This window comes from Anopheles funestus, chromosome 3RL (genome assembly GCF_943734845.2).
Source record: "Anopheles funestus chromosome 3RL, idAnoFuneDA-416_04, whole genome shotgun sequence".
Lineage (NCBI taxonomy): Eukaryota > Metazoa > Arthropoda > Insecta > Diptera > Culicidae > Anopheles > Anopheles funestus.
The window spans coordinates 83353720-83377395 of NC_064599.1; the positions used below are offsets into that span (position 1 = coordinate 83353720).

The 23676-nt window shown below is 43.9% G+C and overlaps 3 protein-coding genes across 12 annotated transcripts; 1 reads left to right on the plus strand and 2 right to left on the minus strand.

The window, feature by feature from the left end:
• Window positions 1-238: 238 nt before the first annotated feature.
• LOC125767468 (protein charlatan) lies at window positions 239-15156 on the minus strand. Of its 4 annotated transcripts, none has more exons than XM_049434074.1 (7): window positions 8714-8813; window positions 5361-5805; window positions 4353-5270; window positions 4079-4277; window positions 3737-3979; window positions 3042-3317; window positions 239-2820 (listed from the first exon to the last, which is right to left on the minus strand). In XM_049434074.1, the coding sequence occupies exons 2-7, from the start codon at window positions 5773-5775 to the stop codon at window positions 1155-1157; spliced, it is 3717 nt and encodes a 1238-aa protein (XP_049290031.1). In that variant the 5' UTR covers window positions 5776-5805; window positions 8714-8813; the 3' UTR covers window positions 239-1154. The 4 variants fall into 4 exon arrangements, with proteins under 4 accessions (XP_049290031.1, XP_049290030.1, XP_049290032.1 ...); XM_049434073.1 differs by lacking the exon at window positions 8714-8813 and adding an exon at window positions 14706-15156 and having other exon boundaries at window positions 240-2820; XM_049434075.1 differs by lacking the exon at window positions 8714-8813 and adding an exon at window positions 14706-15152 and having other exon boundaries at window positions 241-2820; window positions 5376-5805.
• Window positions 15157-16448: 1292 nt separating this feature from the next.
• Window positions 16449-21911, plus strand: LOC125771851 (uncharacterized). Of its 7 annotated transcripts, none has more exons than XM_049442933.1 (7): window positions 16449-16688; window positions 18571-19013; window positions 19086-20178; window positions 20253-20388; window positions 20477-20619; window positions 20692-21274; window positions 21339-21911. In XM_049442933.1, exons 2-7 carry the CDS (start codon window positions 18591-18593, stop codon window positions 21649-21651), a joined length of 2691 nt encoding a protein of 896 aa, XP_049298890.1. In that variant the 5' UTR covers window positions 16449-16688; window positions 18571-18590; the 3' UTR covers window positions 21652-21911. The 7 variants fall into 7 exon arrangements, with proteins under 7 accessions (XP_049298890.1, XP_049298892.1, XP_049298889.1 ...); XM_049442935.1 differs by lacking the exon at window positions 16449-16688 and adding an exon at window positions 16756-17094; XM_049442932.1 differs by lacking the exon at window positions 16449-16688 and adding an exon at window positions 16756-17090.
• A 429-nt stretch (window positions 21912-22340) lies between these two features.
• On the minus strand, window positions 22341-23630 carry LOC125771854 (trypsin-3-like). Its single transcript, XM_049442940.1, has 4 exons — window positions 23462-23630; window positions 23215-23371; window positions 22875-23133; window positions 22341-22798 (listed from the first exon to the last, which is right to left on the minus strand). Exons 1-4 carry the CDS (start codon window positions 23517-23519, stop codon window positions 22514-22516), a joined length of 759 nt encoding a protein of 252 aa, XP_049298897.1. The 5' UTR covers window positions 23520-23630; the 3' UTR covers window positions 22341-22513.
• Window positions 23631-23676: the final 46 nt, after the last annotated feature.

Here is a 23676-nt window from a genome sequence, read left to right on the forward strand (position 1 = left end):
ATAGTTACGATACGCACTGTTAATAGAAAGAGATTAAGTTAGGTTTCTTATTCATCCGATCTAGGTATGATTTAGGACGATTGTTTCTCAACCAACGAAATGCTAGGAACATGATTTTTTTATTTGTAAGGAAAGCCCTTGGTCCGTATCCGTTTGTATCCTTCCTGTTGTATAGACTCATTGCCGCTATCACATACACCTCCGAGATGCTCTAAAGATGAGTCACAATCCGACCAACATGCAACAACATAAAGCAGCGTGTTGTGTTGGTTACTTTCAACGCAAACAAAAAAAAAACATGTAGAGACCATTTTTACTTTTTATCAGATTTGATTTTTTTTATTTCAGACTTTTATACATACACTTGCGTTATCATTACCGGAGAAGAATGCATGTAAAGGACGATTAAGGTTGGCTCTTTCGTTCAGCGTTCTGAAGATTTTTGTGTATCTTAAGATCCGTCCTGTAAAGTAGCTTCAACAAACAACATAACACAATTTCACAATTTGGATAAATGTACCGAATGGGATAAAAATGGGCAAAGTAATGTGTAAAGTGTTGTTTGATTTTTGAGCTATGAGCTGGGCAGCTACATTCGCTTCTTAGAGTAACAAAGGATACGAAACCTTAAGTGATAAAATTCCCTGCAATCTTTGTTTCAAAGCGAAAGGTATGAACATTAAAGTAAAGCGAATAAAACTGAAGGAAACGAATACATCTCGCTTGTAAGAGCGGAAACAAATACGAAGAACATTCTTAGTCCTTCCTAGCCCTAGATCATTGATTTTACAAACGATTTGGTATCGCGGCGATTTACATCTTCTTTTCCTGCGTGTAAATTAACACCAATAATGCGTGAATTGCATAATCTCTTTAGTTCAGTATTCATAACCCATGTAACAATCCAAAAGAGTTCCTAGTAATCTCATCAAAATATCTTTCGAACGTGGGAGCATAATTTTTCCGTTCTCACAAAAAGGCTACCTCATCGTTATCCTTGTAGATAGCTTTGTACAATAAGTATGGCAAAATTACAGCGTGGCGGAAAGAAAATGGCGACCGTTCTAAACTTAAAGTTTGGCGAACCGTAATTTGTACATATATGAGTACATACATATATTCAAGAACGATCCCGGGTGACCGGTTTCTGTTTTTTATGATTCACAGTAAAGCAAGCATGATTTTCGCTTTCGATGCATTCGCTTGCTATGTCCATCCGCATTCAAACCCTTTGTTGCTCCATTTGTGGATAGAGAGCCATTTATCAAGTCTGCTAGAGCTACATTTTTTGAATGTTTCTTAATTTTTATCCCGGTGTGCTTTGTAAGCTTCTGGTGAAGTATCAGCTTGTAGCGTTTTCTGAAGGATGCGCTACACTCACAACACTGCATTTGGGGCATCGTCGATCCATGATGACGCCAGAGCTTGTGTAAGATTAGGGAAGTTTTGGTACGGCAGTGAGCTTCATTAGCTCCTATCAGCTCCGAGTCATCGGAGGGTGATGTCAACACTTCATTTTCCTGGATGCGACGTGGATGATATCGTTTACGAGGGTTCCTGTCGTACTCTTGCTTTTGCATGCAGTTATCCAATACGGAATCGGTTTCAATCACTTGCTCCTGACTTGCGTCTGAATCAATAGGCTCCTTCTTGACTGACCCTGCAACATTCTTAACCGCCACCGTACTGATCGACACTTCGGTGTGGTTTTTGAGGAATTCTACGAGGGAAAACTGCTCCGCTTGATCTTGACCATCTTGGTGGGGAGATGTTTTCCGTTGGTTCTCTTCTTCCACCGCAGATGGCGGAGCAGTTCGAAGGATGGTGGTCAGAGAATGAGTCTGCGGCGATGGCTCCAGACCACTTTGCTGGTACTGATGAATGCTTTGATGCTTATACGTGTGAAATGAATTATGCGGCTTTTTGTACACTTTATCAAAAATATCGTTTATATTCTTATTCCTAGTGTTGTTATTGTTATTGTTATGGTGATGAGGATTCTGATGCTGGCCAACCTTGCTGCCAGCGTTTTGGGAAATGTGTTTGTCAATGGTTCCATCACCACTAATTACACTTCCACCGTTCGTATAGGAACCCGCCATTATGCCGATGCACTGCTTTGGCAGAACGGTGGTTCCATTACTTGATCCATCGTGCCGTTTTCGGTGGACGTGGTTTTCCTTATCGCTGGATGACGCATTCGCTCGTCGTTTCTTGAAGCTGCCCATATCGAGGGCTAGTGGCTGCGACTGTTGGTAATTCTGGTCAATAGGAATGATTACACCATTGCTAGTGCCGTTTGTACTGTTCGAACTGGCCGTGCCATTGGCGCTGGTATTGGTGCTGGGATATTCTGTCCGTGATTGTTGTTGTTGGTAAGTAGATGTAGCGGGAGGCGACGAATCCATCGTGCTACCGTAGCGGATGCCATTCGATGCACCGACGGGATGGTGGTCCGCTGCCTTGGATGGTTTCTGGTCCTGTTGTTTCTTCTGGCTCGAGTGCAGCTGCAGTTGCTGATGAGCCACGGCAGCCGCGGCCAGTAGCTGCATAAAGGACAGCTGCTCGCTGCTGAAGAGTGAAGAAAGGTTCACATTGTCCGGTACGGTGGTATTGCCCGTTAGGTCACTGCCGCCGTTTCCCGGGTTGTGGTTTTCCATTTTCATCTGCGTTTCGATTGCTGCTGCCATGCTGAGCGCATGGGTTGTCTCTGCATTGCTACTGTCGCCGGCATCACCGACATTGTCTCCGCCTCCCGCATTACGAAAATCCTGCGTGACTGAAGCTTTGTTTCGTCCGACTGCTTGCATGTGTAAAAGGCTACAGCGTGAAGAAAAATACAGAGAAACCAAGAAACAATAATTAAATTTCGTTCTGAACATTGTAGCCGTGTAATATATATAAAAAGCAACCCACTAAAAATGTACTACAATAAATAATTGTCTTGTCGTTAGAGAATTGCTCTCCAAAACCAAAAACACAAACTGAGTAGCAAACTCATAAGAAAAGTAAAGCAATATCGCGCTGCACCAACTCCGTACCGTGCATAGTCGCCGGAGTCTCTTCCGTCCGCCTCTAGGTAGCTATAAAGTAGTTCCGGGCCACGTTTTCGATGTGGCTTTGTTGCGCTCCAATGCTGCTGTTGATGTTGAAGTGAAGCGGTCCCACCATTCTGTCCCACGACCTGCCCGGCCGTTGCCAACACATGCTGATTGATCGTTTCGATCAGGTTGGCAGCGTTACTGTTTGCCAGCACGTTACCGGTGGTCGGGTGATTGATGTCAGCGGAATGGTACTGGTCATTCGATGTGCTGTTACTGTTATCACAGGACGCCATTAGCGGGCAGATTGATTGAAAGATTCAAGTAAAGTTATTTGAAAAGTAGATATTTAATAGCTGTACAAAATCGTACAGAGTAGTAGTGCTTTAAATCAGTTCTAAGAAAAACAAACAAATAATATCACAACCGACTCGAAAATGGTGAAATTCTGAATGTTTAATTTGAACATTGAAAAGGATGTCAAACATATGTAATTAATTCATGACATCCATAAGGCATGCAACCAACAACATGAGCGAATAATGCATACCGTTTCGACAATGTTTTAAAATTCCCTTACAGTGGAAAGAATGGAAATCATTGCCGATTCAAAAGAGGCATGGTGGACAACACAAGAAAAGGAAAAACGAAATAATCCAAAAGAAAACGGAACGGAACGTGGTTTAGTCTCTCACCCAAAGCCATTCCCACTGGTCGGAATGTTGGTGGGCAAATTGTTCGACGTAAATGCATTACCCAAATTTCGCAGGGCGTTGCAATTCGAATCGCCTGCCAGACTAGTTGCTGCTGCTGCTGCTGAGTGATGCAGTGTAGAGCTTGTACCACAATTGCTACCACTACCACTGCTACCAGTACTACCAGTGCCACCCGTACTGGCGGATCCGGCACCCTTGCCAGCCTTCGTCATGTCGTGCGAACTTTACGAAAAAGGTAAACAGTTTCGAGCAATTTATAATACTTTAACAAGCATTGGTTCGCCATCCTATCTACATGGAGGTGTTCGAAAAGATACTTACTGAACTTTCTGCAGATGTGCGTCCAGGTGTGCCTGATCTTCGGCGAAGAAGTTACATTTGCTGCAGGCTTTCTTGTTGTGCACTTTCAGCACGTGTGTAACCAAACGCTCCGAACGCGCGGCCTTGTAGTCGCAGAGCAAACAAAGAAAAGGCTTTATATGAGTATTCATATGCCGTTTTAGACCCCAGTTATCGGCGCCTGTAAAAAAACAAACGATAAATGTTTTCATATCAGTTCATCTTAGAAATCCCACCCGGACTTTGTATATCTTACCAGCCCAAGGACAATAGGTGCAGACAAACTTCCTCTCACATTTGATTTTCTTAACAGAGGGTTTCTCATCCGGAGGAGCACCGAATGAGTTGTTAGACGTGTTGAGACTACCCGGCGCTGAAGACCCGGATCCGGAACACTTTTCTTGCTTGATGGACACGGAACCCGATTGGGATGAATGCAGGTTATTATGGGACTGTTGATGCTGCTGATGATGTTGTTGATTTTGAATGTGGAGCAACTGGTTGGTATGGCTTCCGTTATGATTCGTACTACTACTGCCGATATCAAGTGTATGAGAATTTACAACTAGAGATGGCGCAGTGCTGAAGCTCCCGGTCGGGATATTTAGCTGCATTTGGGCAAGTGTCGTAGCCACCGTCGTACTGCTTGATGGCGATCCAAGGTTTGATGTTTGTGTATTACCACTATAATAGGAGCTCTTCGACCCTGGTGACCCACCCGGAGGATAACGACGGGTTTTCGCTATTTCATATTCCAGCTCACGGTGCATTCGAAGAAAGTGTTTCTTCACATGATCGGCGCGATTGAACGGCTTGAGACAGGCGTAGCACTGGAAAGGTTTCTCGTCCTTGTGGATGTTTTCGTGACGAGTAAAGAGATCCCGACGGTCGGTCATGTAAGGACAGCTAGTGCAGCTGTATCGCTTGAAGACGTTTGTACCGGAAGATGATGTAGCGGTGCCTAAGCTGCTCCCCTTGTTCGCCCGATCGACCGTACTTGGTATGTTCAGCCCGGCGGGTAATGTAGCATCATGTGGTTCGGTTTTTGGTTTCTTATATGATTTACCGTAGCTAGTTGAGGTGCCAGACGGAGTTGAATGTTTACCACCGTTCCATGCCTCTTCAGCTGCCGGCTGGGACTGCCATCGATCCTCTGTCGACGGTATGGATATATCTGGCCGGGAAGAACATAATACATTAATGAACATCATTTGCATGGGAATAAGTAAGATCATACGTTCACGTTCTCTACGACACTGTGTACCTAGTAGGAACTCACTTGTTGGCGTTTTGTTAGAGTTGGTTGGAACGTTGACCGGATTCAGGATAGCACTTGGAGGTGGAAATCCGTTCTGCATCAATGCGGCCAGTCCAAATGCGGTCGTTATGTGTTCTTGCTGTTGTTGCTGCTGCTGTTGCTGCGCAGCAGAGGACGATGGCTGGTTCGCTGACCCGACGTTTGTCGTTTCGTAGCCGATCTGTGTGAGCGTAGTGAAGGATCGCTCACCACCATCGGAAGGGATGGTAGGAGCACCCGGTGCCAACTGGGCCACCTGTGTGTTGTACGGGTAGAGACCGTGTGCCGACTCGTCCCCGTACAGCTTCCGGGTGATCTCCTTAAACATGTCCTCGTACGCCTCAACACCGGTAGGTTGAGACGTCGGCAGGAGGGTGGTCATCGCGGACTATAACAGCCCACCGAAGACACTCTGAAACGATGATGAAAGAAGGAATATGAAACAATGTTATATTTAACAGGCAATTTAGAGGAGTAAAATAATACTCTATTTTCAATAGTAGCAAAGTAGTTTTTCTGTGTAGAATTGTACGTTTAGAATTGCAAAAATGCGCGTTATCATCGTTTTGAAACCGGCATTATTTCAATGCCAACCATTTCGCAATAATGCGACCCTTTGGAGCTAAAATAAACCTTCCCCACGTGGACTCGCCGAGGCTCGACACACAATTCTCGCTTTCCGACGTTTCGAGAAACATCCCCCCATCTTCCAATCACTTTCACTCATACTCCCATCGAATGAAAAGCTGTTCCGGTTCAGCATAAACCACCCAGCATCATCATCATCATCATCATTTACACACCCACGATGTTTCAAATACAAGCACGGCCAAAATCCGAATTCCATCATAAGCAAATAAAAAAAAGAGATACGAAGCGATGGAACGCGCTCCACAACCGGAAAGTACACGGGATTCCTGCGAGATCAAACTAACACGTGCGAAACAGGAGAGGAATCAGTGGGTGTGGGTGGGTACACATCGTTTCATTCATAACTTTTTCGGAACTCGAACCTCGCGGGATGGTAAGCCGGTTAGGTGAACGATGAAAATGAAACAAATCATCATCCCCCGGTCGTGGAGATGTAGCTGAGGGAGTGCGGGATGTTGTTGCAACTGCGATGTTCTTAGCGAGAGCGCCGAACGTTGTACTAAATGGTTAATTTTGGTTGAGGAATTGGTTAACGAAATAATTTAATTTACTTAATTTATTTAATTTTACATTTATTAGATATTTACTTAGAACCACATTTTTACACCAACGCACACATTTGGCGTATGGATAATAAATATTTGCTACAAATTTTGCCACTTGATCCACTTAATCCACAGAAAAGATGTTTAAAAGTATAAGTACTTAGTTTACAATTTTATTTTTAAGTAGTAGTATTTAAGTTCTATTCTACGTACCATCCATCAAGTAGCAAAGTAAAGTATAGATCTTTTAGATATTTTTGACTAATGAATGTTTTCTATATTTTGAACGAACGATGTGAGTTCTGAACATTTTCATTTCAATTTTGCACACCTGTTCCTCCACCAAAGACTATTATTGCAACAACTCCCACTATAATACAAACTGAATACTAACTGCCCCCAGCGGGTATAAATCACTGGAGGAATCGTTTATGTTCGCTCATATAGCGCCCCCAGTCAACCGTCACACAAATACATATAGCAGGACATTCGCCCGGAACTGAATTTTCCGGCGTTGGGTGTGCGCGCGCATAGCATTCCATCCATAAACATCCTTGTCGGGCTCGGCACTAACACAAAAGCACCAAGTTTTCATCAAGTAGGAAACGCGCCAACAAAAAAGCACGTGCAAACGCAAATCAAAGCAAGGAAATGCCAAAATATAGAAATGAAAAAATACTACACTACCGGTACTGTAGCGTTGTTTAGCTCTCGGTGGGTGGTGAGTTTTGTTTTATCTTGTCATATTGCAAACCTCCTATGATTAACAGCTGCCACCCAAACGCACACTTAATTGCTACGCCCACTGGCCCAATCTGCTCGTAGGCAATCGTGGCTATTTGACGGAGTGAGTCGAAAGAGCGTATTGAAATGGTAAAACAACATCTCTCTGCGGCTGCACTGACCCTGGAACACCGTCTCCATACCACCCACACACGCCCGTCAAAACTCCCACCCGACCGGGAGGAAAGGGTGAAAGACTTGTGCAGTAGGAAGAAAGGAATCGCGCATCTCTAGCCAAGGGGTTGCGTAGGAGTAATGGAACTGCCGCCCGATTAATGTTTCTCTCACTCTTTCTCTCTCTCTCTCTCCCATTCAAACACGCACAAACACACACATACAGACGCTTCGCGCCCTTGTGGCGGTTTGTTCCTTTCTGTCAGAGCGAAGGGATGCAATCTCGTGGGTGGCAATGGAAGGTGGGTCGCCTTTCCTGGTGGGTGGCAATTTAATACATTTTTCCAATCGGTTTTTACCTCCCTACTTTCGTTCTCGCATTCTTCTCCTTACCACCCAACAGTTGCACATTCACTAGAGCACGTCTTTACAGTAGAGGTTGTGGCAAGGATAAGGTGCCGACACCGTAATCCGAGTGCACTTTATTGAGCTGATGGACAATTTGCACCATCGCCGAGAAAACAACAAAGAAAATCGATAACAGCAATACGCGAGGAAAATGGAGTTTGTAGTTCATGGTTTGTGTGGTAGTAGATATACAACAAATATGCGGGAGCAAGAGCTTGTACGATTACCATGCATTTTATGAAACGTAAATTGAATGAACAACTTCTAGTTAAATAAAACATTGAACCCCTTTCCATAACAGCGTCATATTGCGCAAACATCTTCATCCAGCTTATCCTTTCAGCCTGTTCAGGCGCACTGTTTTTCACTGCACAACCTGTTTTTTTACCATCATTACATTATCGTTTGCTCACTGCACTGCACACGCTCATCCCGCAGCAAAAGAGCGTCACTAAGAAGGAAGCGAATTCAACAAACCAACAAAAAAGCTCCTCTACCTACAGCCTTTGATGACTTTATTACACTACATTCTCGTGCTGCCGCCTGTCAGCCAATTGGAAAACCACAAAACCACCCAAGGAAACCCCCGGCGCATCACAGATTGCAAAGAGCGAAGGTGGAGTGCGAGAAATCCTTTAAAAGCCCCAATGCTTCCCATCCTAAAAGAAACACCGAAACCGGAAACGGTCACCAAAAAAAAATCACACAAACGCGCGGGCGCGACGGGAAGTAAAATGGCCAAATAATAATACAAGACAAAAAGTTCACCACACTGAAGCACACTTTGGTCAGGAACGACCGACAAAAAGGTGTACGTACTTCTCCATTCGCACCCCCGAACCGATGGAACAATAGTGTGAGCCAGTCGAAGAACGCAAACCGACGGAACCCACCAAAAACCCGACCAGCATAGCATGGCCAATGATGGTGAGGATGACGCTGATGACGATGATGTCGTCAGCCAACGCCGGCGCCGAAGACTACGCACACGGAGCAGCCAAAACCACCCCACCAAGAAGGCGAAGAATTCCGATGTTCGCGAAAGACGACGACGACTGCGAACATAGGGAGTCGTGCGTGAATCAGTCTCCCCCTTTTTGTATTTATTGCAGGCTCCAGCCGCAGTTGCGTTCGTTTGCATCAACGGATTGACAAGTTCCCAGAAGGGTTGGGAAATATTTTAAACCACACAGGAGCGAATATTTTCATATGTGCCCTTAAATATTTTATTGGGTTTCTTAATAAACTGTGTAGCATTGGGTGTACAAAAATATGTCAGTATTAACATTGTATATAATTCATTCGACCATTACAAGAACATTCGCATTCAAAGCAAAACTCCCACCAATACACCCTTTCGAGCGCTTTGGTACGCGCTGGAAAAGGCACCCTTTTCCAGCACCAAACAAACCCTGGGCAGAAGATCGTTTGCGTTCTCCCCCTGATCAGCACAAACACATACACCCAAAGGTATACATCGCTGCGTTCGATGAGCAACAACGACGGCGACGATGATGATTTGTACAGGCGAATAGCAAACAACCCCACTTTCAAACCCACCCACCACAGGGGTGTTTCGAACGAGGCGGACGGGCTGTCGTTACTCTCCCTCTTTACTGCCTCGTTCGGAAGGAAGTTGGGCATATGAATTGAGCGCAGGGAGAACTACATCCCCATACCGAAGGCAATAATGCCACCCAGGGGCTACAACATCACACCGACACATTGCAGTTTGTGCGGAAAGTGCGTTAAACCATGCAGCAGCTGGAACTCAGCCGTGCGAAGGAGCACCGGCCGTACAGATCTAGTCCAGGCATACACATGCAATGTGTGGGAAAAGTGTTTTTCTAGCTGAATTGATGGACACAATATATGTTGAAGAGACGTGCAATTTTTAGGGCTTGTCTTGTAGGGACTCTTTCTGACGCAATATAGCAGGAAGCTGATCCCACTGTACGTCGAACAACCATACCTAACGCTGTTGTACAGGATTATCCCTACGCACCATCCGCTTTTCCTCACAATCTTTACAACCGACATCGCTCACATACATACGCATTAGAACATGTGTGTGTGTGCAACAGCTTGGCAGCACAGGCGCATCAAGAACGGACCAACAACACCGGATCATCGGCATTGGCGTTGGTAAATCATTCACCACCCCTGCCCATCGGCACATCGAGCGAAGGGTGAAAGTCTGGGTGTGCAAATGCAACTTGCAAATCACACTTCTTTCTCCAGTACAAAAGGCCTTGGATAAAGTTACCTGGATAGGTTAAGAGGAACAGGTATTTGTTTTTTTAGCACCTCCTTTCTATATTCTGTGAGGAGCTAGTTTTGAACGATTCTATTTGTGGCAGGAGTGTGTCTAAAGGGTAGGAAAAATCACATCATTTGAATGTACGACCTAAGTTTAACGTCTTAAAATGCTACAAACTTTTGAGAATGTTGGTTGAATTTGTTTACACAAAATATCTTTATGAAGTAACTTTCAACCCGTTTATTCTACGCACCATCCATGCAGGATTGGTTCGAAACTGATTTTCAAAGAACTTGTGTGAAGGTATGTCCTTACCGAACGGAGGAGTAAACGTGCATCCCGCGTTGCCTAAGGGTACGCGAAAAGGATATGTAGGAGGTTGTAGCTAGTTGGCCAAATCGTTCTGATTTTTCCCTAGTAGTAGTATGGATCACAACACAACCCAATCTAGAACAGTAACATTTCGCCCTTCAAACCCCATGTTTCTGAATGAGGAATAACTAAACTAGGATACTGCAGAATTATTTCCTTAACAATATTACCAAAATAAACCAGCAGAACCAACACATCGTCCGTTGGAAACATGCTATGTTTCACGATGTATAATACATACCACCCTCATACACAAGGAAAACGGTCTAATGCAAAGACCTCCAACGAAAAACAGGGTAGCAGTTGGATCGGGTAATATTGAGGCCCATAGTCAGGGCCAGGATGTGAAATGAACAAAACCTGACACGCACACAAAGACACTTGCTGTAAACGATCATTATCCCAATACACACACACACACACATACTCGTTTGCTCCCTCATGATCATGTACAGAGAGGGCGAAGGATGGAGCAAAAGGGAAAACGAGATAAAAATTCCATCCCATCGTTCTGCGCGCGGCCCCTTTTTTCCAGCACATTTTATTTTCTTCCTGCTTCGATTTCTTCCACCTTCAGCATTGGGTTGTCTTTGCTTCCATTATCCACCCATCACCCCCAGGGGTGGATGTGAATCCAGTGAACCGCAGCAGAGGGTGGTGGTGGGCCGAAAACAGAACAGAAGGCATCCATGTGCCTGAACACCCGTGGACACAAAGGAAAAGGGAACGAGGAGAAAAGGATGGTTCGGCAGGAAATAAGATTCGACGGCGAATGAACACGGAACGGAAAGTGGAATAAGGAAAAAAGGGACGAAGCAAAAAAAAAACATAAAAAAGGGTCGTTGATGGGTGGTGGTGTTCGTGGGATACATGACGGAGGGTCGACAGTTTTACGATCATTATTTCGACCTGCGCCAACTCGACCCAACCCAATGCATCACTACCAACTCCCACGAGGAACCTCTAGAAGCGGCACACGGTAGGAGGTAGGGGAGACAACCGATGTGTGCATGCGACGCACACTTCCTTCTGCTACGACACCTTTTCCCTCCCACTTCAGACAGACGGGCGGGTGGGTTAGGCAGTGAGACTCATGATCAAGGATCGGACACCAAGCAGGGTAGAAAGCGATCGAATGATCGAGCAAGCATACTGTCGGTATGTTTGCGTGAATAGATCATATGAAAATGGGGAAAAACGCCACTAACAGGGACCATTGGGAGGAATTTAGAGTCCACCGAAGGACATTCTCTCCCATATCTTTAATTATCAATAGTGGTGGCTTCTTTTCACCAGCCAACATCTGTCTGCTGTAGAAAAGATTAACGAACTGAGCCAGTGCCAGTGCATGGTGTCGGTGGAAGGATAGCAATGGAAGCCATAAGAAGACCCAACAAAACAGGCGTCGTAAGAGGGTGGAAGCGAACCGAATTGTACCACCTCTTCTAAAAGGTTCAGAAAACGGTTGTTTGCCATCTTCAGGATACCCACAAAGACGAAAGGACATGCGGCCGGTTGGGTTGGGTTGGGTGGTGGTGATGTGCTGGTATCCGGTTTTCTTTTTGTTGAGTTGCTCTTCCCGTGCTACGTTACCTTCAGAGGAGGGTTGAAAACAGGCGTCACAAAGGTTTTGGGTAGAATTGTGTGTTGCAATATAGCCTATTTGATCTTGGATAGATCGAACAAAAATGAGTTAGTTAAGTACAATTTCACGAGCCTCGTTTAGACGTATTGACATTTTTTGGATTGAAGGAAACTAAATAACTTATTTTTTATATTGATAAGTAATGTGTAAAACGTGTCAGACAAGTGTTAATATGACACTTGGATATGGGAACGAAGAAAGAATACCTCAATATAACATTTATTATACATATATCATGTACTTACATATATTATATAAAATCAAAAAAAAAAAGTTTCTAATACGATCCAACCAAAAAACACAATTCTTTCTGCATCAACAAGCTGGGCGGTTTGCTACCTGAGCAAAACTACCCCATCACTTGATCACTGCGTTGGCGATTAGCTTCATTTACGCGGGGGGTCTGTACATAAGGGCGAACGCGTTCCGGACAATACGTTTCCAGCAAAAAATTCACCTAACCACCCCACAAAATGTCTCAAATGGATTGGCTGTCGCAAACAAAGAAAGACGGAAAGAGAGACATCGCACAAAAAGCAGTATGCGAAATGTGACCATAACCGAGTGTGTAAAATTAGGCGTCTAGAGGGAGGAAAGGAAACATAAAGCAGCCACCCCACGTCTGGATAGAAGGTAGTGTTTTTATTTTGTTTTTAAGGCTGGATCTCGCCATGCAGCATGAGCGATTCTTTGTGAGTAAACACAACGAGGTCTTGTTGGTTGATAATAATTCAATATAGTTTAACGTTCGAATAATAATTTGTACGTTTTATACAGTAAACATTGAATAAAAGAAAACAAAATTGGCTGCTGAAGGACACCGTAACCGTGTTTCGGCACAAACCTTGGTGGATTTGGCGCGTTTTTACAACATCCCACCACCCCAAAAACAAACCAGCCAAACGTCCAGAAAGCAGAGATGCGGTAATGGAAGACAAGGGGATACTATTGGGGGTGGTTCGACACCAGGCAGGAAGTCGTGATGATGATGATGATGATGATGATGATGATGACGGTGATGATCAGGATGAAACGAACCGTATGTGTGTATGTGGTGATCCGGTCGGGAATTTTCGGAAGAACAGCTGGGAGGGACAAAACAGGTTTATCGTAGTGAGAGGGTGGCAGGGTGGGAGGGTGCGAGATGCCTTAAAACACATCTCACCTGCCGGGGTTTCGCGGCATAACCATAGCAAGAAGCACACACTCACGCAAGAGCACAGGGGTTAGGTAAACGGCTGGCAAAAAAAAAACTATGCACACACGTATATACACTCGCGTCGGAATCGAAACCCACCCGAAAAAGGGGTGGTTTCAGGCGATCATCATCGCACGAGGGCCGTTTTGTTGTTCTCTGGCTCCTCTTTATATTGCCTTCTTGATTTTTTTCCTACTGTCGTTCCTTTTCGTACGCAGGCGACGCAGTTTACTCCTTGGGGGATTTATATTCGTTTTTTAATTTTCTTATATTTGATACTCATGATCAATTTAGTTGGAAATTGCTTAGCAGCAAGGGAGTTTTGTATGCAGAAAAGGATATTGTTTTGCAAATTGTTGGTAATAGTTTCTGTATTCTCTGGCTATTTTTCTATAAAGTTTGTCTAATTATTGTTATTTTTGGGAGCATCGGATCAAGATAAATATGATAAAAAGATAAAAAACAATATGAGCTTATAAAAACAACGATGTGTGAAAGAATTGTACGTAAAATAATTTTGTAATAAATGAATATTCTTAAAAATAGACAGTTTCAAAAAAAAGAGAGAAATAGGTTTACAGAGCATGAAACAATAACCTAGAAACGAGAGCAAACTCATTTTCTCATCTGCTGCATGGCTTCACGCAACGGGTGTAGAGGGATGAGGCATGCATGGGTGGAAACATTCACGAAGGAAGGACGCGTTAGGCTCAAAGAAACCCTTCGCAAAGGAAATTAACGCAAAAAGGAGACATCGAAAATGACTCCGTTGCATACCCAAAAGGAAACGGCACTCGGCAGGTGGACGACGGCGCTGAAGGAGACTTCTAAAACACATCACCAGAAAAAAAAAGAACCAGTATCACCCACCGAAATTGTCAACGATCGAGCGAGAGGTGGCTCGACGGCAAACCCGACCCAAAAAAGCGGTAAGCGTACCTCGCATGATATTTATGGGCCATGGGAGCGGGAGTACAAGGAGCATCATGACACGGGACAAGAGTGAGCAGCCAAGGGGTAGCGGCCGACCAAGGGCGATAGGCGAATAAACAAGGAGAAGAGGAGAGACTGAAGACTGAAGCTAAAGCAAAACCATTTACATCCCATGTGCCGATATATCCACCCACCTGATTAACCTAAATTTTTTGCTTCACACTAGCCTACTGCATACAGCCCGAAATGATTGTATTTTTGGTGTTCCGTGTGGAATGTTCGACTTCGATTTACATGCGTTTTTTAAACACATTTGCATCTCTTGTGTTTTAACGATGTACTTCGAGCGGGATCAACTTATTTCAAGACATAAAATCATCCAAACTGCATTTTCCATACGTACCTAGCACGTGCTTCTATCCCTTTCGTTGGTATGGTAGTGGGATGCTTTGCAGGATCTTAAACGCACCACAAACACTTCCAAACACACACAAAGTCACTGCAAATCTTCACCAAATTAACACAATAACGTTATTTTTCGGCTCACTGTTCTGTCATACTGTGGCGCGTTAGCAACCACGAGCTGCTAGGATGAAATGAGGATGTGAAATCTTCTCCAACCCTCCTCGTTTGACAGATGAAATGAAAGTGTGCTTGATGATCCGCGCTGAACATAGAATGCCGGCTCGGATCGCACGCAGCGAATGCAGTGTTACTCGATCCAGTGGAATGCTGCACACACACTACCAAGAGAACCACTTTGGAGGTAAGCGAATAATGGCATTTAATTAAATGAAAAATAATTCTTCATTGAAATAACTTCTCTTTGATAATTAATTTTTATTTTCATAAACATTGTTGTGAAAGTTAAACTTCACGCAACCAACCCTGCATTGTGAAGGGTTTTTTTTTTATATAGGAAGGACAAATTGCTTTGTTTTCGTGCTCTCTTTTGTCTCGTATCTCTATGATTCGATCCGAACGGAGTTTTCTCTCACTCATGCAGGATATGATCTCAAGGAATTTTGACCTCATAGTCGGCAGATGATTGTTCAAAGTTTTGAACAGTTGTGAAATTTAAACATATGAATTTATTTAAGTAAAACTTGATTCTATGGACAGAAATATACAGAAAACATTTCAAATATATAGTCTTGGGTTTTTATATTCTATTGGATACATAGAACTGATTAACCGGCAATATGCACAAAGCTTAAAAAAGCCGGCTCATGCAAACATAGTGATGAAAAGAGCTAGTTATAAAACAATGGAATTTTAATAACATTAAAATATTGAGCTAAAGCTTTTACTCACTAATAAATTATACAAACATAATTATTTACAAATGTTTGCAAGGATAATAAAAACGAATAAAAGGATATTTTTGTACATTAAATTTGAAAGAGAGTTCAAGAAAATATTTATTACAGTTTACGCTTCAAGGAAACATCTCTTTTTTCCATAGATGGCGCTGTAGAACATAAAGTGGCTAGTTGTATGCTCTCACCAAAAGATGGCGCAACCATAAATTCCTCCTGCATATCCGTTGCACCTCACTTTTTCTGTTAATTTAAAGTTGATCTTTTAAAATGTTAATGGCAATTTATTAGCAATTTATATTTACACAAAATTAGCATAATTTAAAAAAGATTCATTTCCAAGTTGTAACGTTCAAGGTCTTCAAGCTAAGGTGTAAAATATTCAACCAACTCATGTGTTGAAGTCTTCTGTTATCATGAGTTCTATCGGAGTACACAGCAGTGACCTATCTAAGGGTAGGTAGAGTAGGCGGCCACGTAGGGTGCCGCCGGTCAATGAAACCTCGAAGAACAAAAGTGTGTATGAATGTTGGTAGCAGAAAAAGGTTGGCAAACTCGCCAACACGATGGTATGCAACAGAAAAGGGGCCATTTTTTAAGTAATTGAATTAATATACACAAAACTGAACGAATGCCTCTTGTACACTACAAGTTTATTGCAAAATGTCAGCAAAATTAGAGAGGTCCCTTTAAAAGTATCTTCCTGCTAATCACAGTGTTGGAACTATGATTGAGCTTACCTGCACAGGGAAGGTACATTATAGCGATCTTACTCTAGCGTTAATGCCTATCGCATGGACGATAGGGCCTCCCCCCTCAATTGCAATTCTGCCTACGGCCTCCGAGTGGCTTGATCCAGCACTGTGAGATAAGATACGATAAGAATGGTTTGTTATATTTATCCTACATACCAGGTAACGAGCATAATGTCGGGTGTGATCCAAATTGATGCGATTCAGTTGAACACAATCGCTTACCCTGCGTGGTTGTGAGTTGTTTGGTGGTTCAAGTTTCCAGTGTTAATGTGACATTAGTTGTAAGATTAACCCTTTCAATCAGTAAAACAGGTGAGAGTGATAGTGAAGTTTGTAAATAGTTTAATTTGAATTTTCAAAACAACATGGAGCATTTGAATGAATGAATTCATATATTCACACATTGGTAGATTTATGAGTTCTTACCCCTTAATAGGGTAGCCCTGTTATCAGCTAAAACGCTACAGCTACACTCCTCTAACCGCGGAAGGTGTTCGATAAGATAGTTAATACAAATATGGGGTGCGACAAATTTAGCAATAAGCTGTTTCTGTGTATCAATGGTAATCGTAAAAGTTTTATAAAATGGTAACGTGAGCTGTGTACTGAAGGTCGTGTTTAATGCCTTCAATTTTGTGACTGGAAATTTTTACACCTGTGTTCGGATTCTATGCAAAAAGATAGTGTTACGGATGTGCTTGGCTGTTAGTGTCTGTATGTGTGTAGGCTTTTTTAAAATTAATAAACTCAAGACATTTTTCACCATTTTGACCGCTCCTTGGTTGGCAACACACTTGGTTACAAGAACGTTATCATTTTTATTACACGATTTCCTCATAATATGTACCGATTATAAGCAATATGCTAGTGATAGTTTGTGTACACGACTTTTTTAAAGCATGATTAACCTTTATGTGTTTCTATTGATACTTCTATTGGTTCACTAAACAAAACGTGTATGGTGAAGCGTCACCAAATGTATTGAATTTTGGAAATACTTTATGACGCGGTATGCTATGAAACGGAAAAAAGTTATATAGTGGAGTTAGTCATCTAAGCTCTGTGGACCGTTGCTCAGTTAAATCAAGAGTAGTGCAACGTTTGAAATGTAGTAAAATACTGATCCTATCCCAACATTTTTTGAGAAGCATGAACATATCGTATATCTTCGTATCAGTTTGTCCTTGTCTAAAAATAGGTCAATGTAGCCATATGATAGGACGATATAACAATAATCCCGCTACGATTAGTTCTGTTTTCGATGAGTCTTTTTGCATCACAAAACAAGGAAGGCAGAACACAATCTGTACCAAATAGAACATTGCAATTTGGATACTAAATTGCGACTACCTCGTGGTAGGGCGTGGCACTTTGTACTTCAGCTACTTTTCCATTGTAGCTGTTCACTTCTGCTTCTGTGGCGTAGAAATGAAGGGTTTGTTGTCTGTTGTCTGTCTGATATATTTTCCAAATACAGGTTTTAGAGTCTATTAGGCGGTTGGAAATTATGCGAATCTCTTCGCATTCTATGACGGTTGCCATTTTACCAATTTACACTGCATATAACCAGACTCAATTCTGAAAAAAAATGTTAGTCAGAGGGGTAATTTTAATTACTGATAACAAACATCCCCTGATTCATCCATCATCGATCGTTTGCTTTTATGCACCACTTCTCGGAATCTACACGGTCGTTAGATACTCATGATTCATGACCACAGATTTAAACGGGAACATAAGCAATCAGCTAAGCAAGGTTGATATTAGGATGTTTATTGGGGTGGAAGATATAAGGGTGGAAGAGCAGAAAATGAACGTTCTCCACTATCGCACCGTGGCAGGTTCATTCCATGAGCTTGTATTTGTGTATCTAAACAGGGAAAGGTGAAGATTTTGGTGTAGTTCCAAATGGACAGGTGAATTTGCAGCAGGTGTAGTCACAGTTCTTACGCAGCACTTAACCGTAGTATCGCAGGTTCGCAGGTAACTCTTATCTTATCGGTGTGTTCGTAGCATTCAGCCTTACGCAAGGCAAATTCCAACCCAGGTTAGGTTGTTGAAGTAGCTGAAAGTAAAGGCGTTCACATTCGTGCGTTTGATGGTTTGGCATAGTGATTTATTTTTCCCGTTTGTACTCGAACACTGCAGAATTATTGTGTTTTAGTTAGAGATCCTCTCTATTTGTCTTCCGTAGTGTTGAGATTGACCGAAACCATGAAGATAGCGGCGTCGGTAACGACGTGTCTGTTGGTGGCCTTTCTACTAACCATCAACGTAGAAGCACAGGAAAATGTCCTCACCCGGGTGGCACCGTCAATGCTGGAGTGTTACGAGAATGGACACATCTTCGAGCGGGACAATCGTCTGCCGATGACGATGAACATGTTGATTGAGCTGATCCGGAAAGTGGAGGATTCCCCAGGATTTCAGCAGGACATTCGTCAGCTGGCCATCAGCATGCTGCATCGTTTCCGGCAGGACGGTATAGTGCGTGCACCGGGAGTATCAACCGTGTCCGGTGTGATTCCATTCAGTCCGACCGAGTTCCAGTTTACGAAGCATCGCGTGCTGTTTTCCCGCTTGCTTCCAGGCAATGCGGTCAACTTTCCGAATGCTACCTTGAGCATTGACGAGAGGGTGAGTAGTTCTAGACGGAGATCAAAACGATTTGTATAACTTATCGTTTCTTTCATTCTTCCTTCTTTCCAGTGTGCTCTCCATTTTATGCTATCAAACTCGATTGATCGTCGTGTTCGTGGGGACGAGAACATTCGCTGCTCACAGCTATCACAATATCGGGCCGCTCGAGTACCACGTGAACTAGATTTTAAGGATCGGAGCAGACTGCGTTCAAATTACCTCGGGGACAATGAGATGCTGGAGCAACCAGAAATGGATCGCATACGGGAACACATCAAGAAGATTAAACATAATGCTGCGTCGGTCGCACGACTCGAGATGGATCCGGACGAAGATCAGCCAGATGACGAACCTCAGGAAGCGGCCGCGGAAGAGGAAGAACCACAAGAGGAACCCGAGGCAGCTGCAGCAGCAGAAGAAGAGGAAACGGGTGAACCACTGGAGGAAGATGAAGCACTAGGGGAGATTGGTGACGTGAGCCTGGTGGATATTGCATCGAACGCTATCAGTGCCTGTCCGGTGGAGAATGGAGTGGTCTATACACCTTGGGGCTCGGTAATGGCCGGTACAGTGTTAGCTGGTATTGCGGCAGGCTTGGAACCTCAAACCGTACAATTTCGCGATCTTGTACCACGCTCCGATCAGTACCGTAGCCGACAGGTTCAGACGATGGTTGTGGACAATCGTTGGGCAGCGACGCTGTCGGGCGATTTGGCCGAGGTTAGTTTACTGCATGCACCATCTGTTACAAACAATGTGCAGGTAGGAGCAGCCGGTGCATGGAATCGAACTGTGGCCCCGCGTTGGTATTTCCTGAGCCAGCGAGAAAATTTACAAATGACTGACACGGAGATACGGGCCGGAATCGACGGCTTACTGTTGGCTACAAACATCGCCGAATGGCGTAGCCGTGCGAACAACTTACGGTTGAGTCAGGTGTTGGACATGTACTACTCACAACGTGGAGTGTTTAACGACACGGTGCGTTCGTGCAATCGTCGCGATCTCTTCACGACCGTTGCACCGATGCAGCAGCTGCGCGCGCAGACGGTCGCATTTAGTACGGTGCTGGATAAGGAGATGCAAATGCCATTCACCATCACACAGGACGCCATTATAAATTTCTCAGACAGAGCTACTGATGCGCTGGCTAATTATATTCGTAAGTATAGCATTTAATTTAAAAAAAACTACGTGCATTTTGATAACTCACTGCTGAGTGTTTTTTCCATAAAGCTTCCGCTCTGAACGATCTGACGTGCGAAGCAACAGCGATCGTAACGAACGACCAAACCGTTTGGAGAGCGGCTTCCGATTTGTACATTTTTGTCGATGCTGCCTGGCCACACCGTGATGTGTACTCCGTTGTGTCGTAAGTAGATTCTTTCGTGTAGTCAATATCAAACACCAAGTCATGAGCAAAGTTTATTAATGAGATTGCTTCATATTTTCTTCTGCAGGAATATTCTCGATTCGGTCGATGTTGGTCGCTTTGGTACTAACTATACGATTTTGAATGCCCGTGATGGAAATGTGATCGTAAACTCAACACAGTTTCTGTCGGACTTCCATTTGACATACACTCCCCAGCTGCATCAAACCCGTAAGTGATCTACATCAGTCTGGCTTGAAAGATCGAATAATGAAGTTAACCAATTCCTTTCCTTCCGTACAGAACCGAATGGATTGAATATCCCGAATGTGTTCCGACGACTGCGCGAGGAAACGAACAATCTGATGGCTGCCGAACGCCGTACCAATAATCTTAGTGGACGGTCGAAGATCGCACTACTGATTGTACATACGGACCGTGTAAGTGAAGGTGACACCAACTTTGCCATTCAGCATCTGCAAATCTTCCGCGAAGAAGTGCCGGATCTGCGTTTCCTATATCTAGCAGCCGGAGATCCTGGTCGATTCAATCGATTCGTGCGTGACGAGCGGCGTGACGTGTTTCCGTTGCGTGAGCTAGAATCCGGATCTGTGGTGGATACGGTGCGCGTACAGCTTACTCCCGTTATACACCGCGTACAGCAGGAACCGAGAAGGATAGTGAATCCCCGCTGTGGCCAAGACTGGGTGCAGGAAAACTGGGGCTCAAACTCGATGAACCAGTTCGTGGAACCGCGCGGTGTGAATTTCTACCGTTTGCATCCGAACTACTTCTTCCGAGAGGGTAACAACAGACGTCTGCGCATCCAGGGTCACGGGTTTGCAACGCTAACAGTCTGCCATTCCCGTTGGGTTGAACGTCCAAGGTGAGTTATGGTAGGTGACAGTGTAGCATCACGCATAAAGCTAATGGTTCTGATATTCCCGTAGACAAAATTCAACCGAAAATCGAGACAACATCCAATGCCGCACGATTAACACCGACGCGTACGATATAGATTTGTCAAACCCTTGCGATGGTCACTCAGTGATTCATACCTGTCCGCCGCTGTTTGTGTCCGTGGAAGGTCCTCTGAATCCTCCCGCCGTCATCCGTTGCTCTGAGCCGGAATGTCGCTTTCCGGACAATGCGCGATATGCTATCGTGCTCGACAATATGGGTTGCTTCAGTGGTGCTAGCAGAACGGTCAGCACACTACTGACGGCGGTCATGGCTGCATTGGTACTAGCACTGTTTAAGTAAACGTAATTGCTGAGACATTAGGCCAAGGTTTAGTTTATTGTAAAAATGTTTCGTTTTGACATCTAAAGTGCCCAGCTAGTATTAAGACACCATCGTACATTTCGAGCTGTATCGTATGGTAGCACCCATTTCACGTCCATAGAGATACCAGTAAAATGAATGACAATGTACATCGATTTACCGGTGCCGTTTTGTTGACACCGATGACAAACAGTAAAATAGTATTCATTCAATAAAGATATAATTGTTATACGTCCATAGATAGAGGTGTAGTTATTTGGAGATCCCATCTGACTTGTTGTCTTCGCTCACTAGTAAAAGTTTAAAACAAATAGATGGACGCAGCAAAATGCACAGTATGAAACTGGCGATGCATTCATCAAGATTGGTCGATCTTGTGGTTGTTTATCAGCTAAGAAGCGATGTTTTTGCGTTGGAAAAAATACGGTACAAAAGCTTTATCAAAGACGATAAGATAGCCAGACATTGTGGTATTGACATCACCATTCTTAAAGTGTATTGTTGTTCGTGTTGATCGTGATAACTACTTCGAATTTTGTTTTCAACTTTGCATGGTTGTTTAATTAATACCCGAGTTAAATCTTATCATTCACTCGTCAATGCGTATACACGTTAAGCGATAGTTTATAGCAAGAAATAAAACAGACACGGCTATCAAACCGGAACGGTGAATTGTTGAATTAAGGAAGTTTTAATGTTCGTAAGAAAGACACACAGTAGCACTATTTGGTAACAATAAATGGAGCGTACAGTAAGATAACTTCTTTACGCACTCGTGTCAAATGATAATCGGGTATAGTTGTATAACTATTACGCGTCCCGCTTGTAATCGGTTTCGTTTTTAAAGACGTTCCGTGATGTAGTCCAGGAACTCAGACACTCGAGTGTAAACTGATGGGTAGTTCTCAAACGCACAACCGTATCCCCATGAGACGATTCCGATGACCTGGTTCTGGTAAACTAACGGTCCACCCGAATCACCCTGGCATGCATCCTTACCCTTCTGACCGGCGCAAATATGGAACGGTAAGATCGGGGCAAAGTTCTGATAGGCCATACCGCATCGACTGTTGCTTATGATAGGTAGCATCACATGTTGCAGATGGTTAGTGGACGGTCCTTGGTACTAAAAGACAGAATAGCGATATTAGCGTAACAGTCGCTCAGTACGATCAGTAGCCGATCCGTTTTGTGTTACATACGTATAGGGCACCCCATCCAGCTATGGACACACCAGTGCCATCGGCGATGGTAAAGCTACGTTCCGGTAAATTGATCGGTTGAACGGTGGCACTCAGTTGCAGCGGACTGACTAGCTTCAGGACGGCAATATCCCATTCCAACGTCCAATCGTTATAGTCCGGATGTATGTGAATCTCGGATACGGCACTCAGTTGACCACCTTCGTTGCGGAGCGTTGATCCAACGCGCACCTCAAAGTCTGACGGTACAAGTTCCGAGCTGCGATATAAGGACATGTTTATCAGGACATTAGAAAGGCACAAGAAGCGTTACAGGGTATAAGCACATTGGACTACAAACTAAAAGACACAGTGTGCCGCCGTTAGAATGGTGTTGGTGTTTAGGATGGCACCACCGCAACTGTGCTTGTGAAGTCGTCGGAGCGACACCAGGTAGGGATGGTTCTCGATCGACGTATCACTGCCACCAACGATGCGAGCCTCGTTTCTTCTGGGCACTGCAAAACAGAATGTACACCGGGCATAGATGGATGTTTTTATTGCAGTTCAACCGTTCTTCACTCGAACCAAAATCAGTTTCAACTCACGAGCCGCCAAGCAACTGGCTATTAGCAGACAGAACACCCCAGCGAGCCGTAACGTCATCTTTGCACAGGTAACACCAAACCACACACCAAACTGGCAACCGTAACGGTCCGTTCTTCGCACGGAAGTTGAAGTGTGGCTTTTATACACTGGTACATCGATTGGCGGTTCGACTGATATAATGGGTCCCGGAGACCGATATACGGGTGGTGATAAG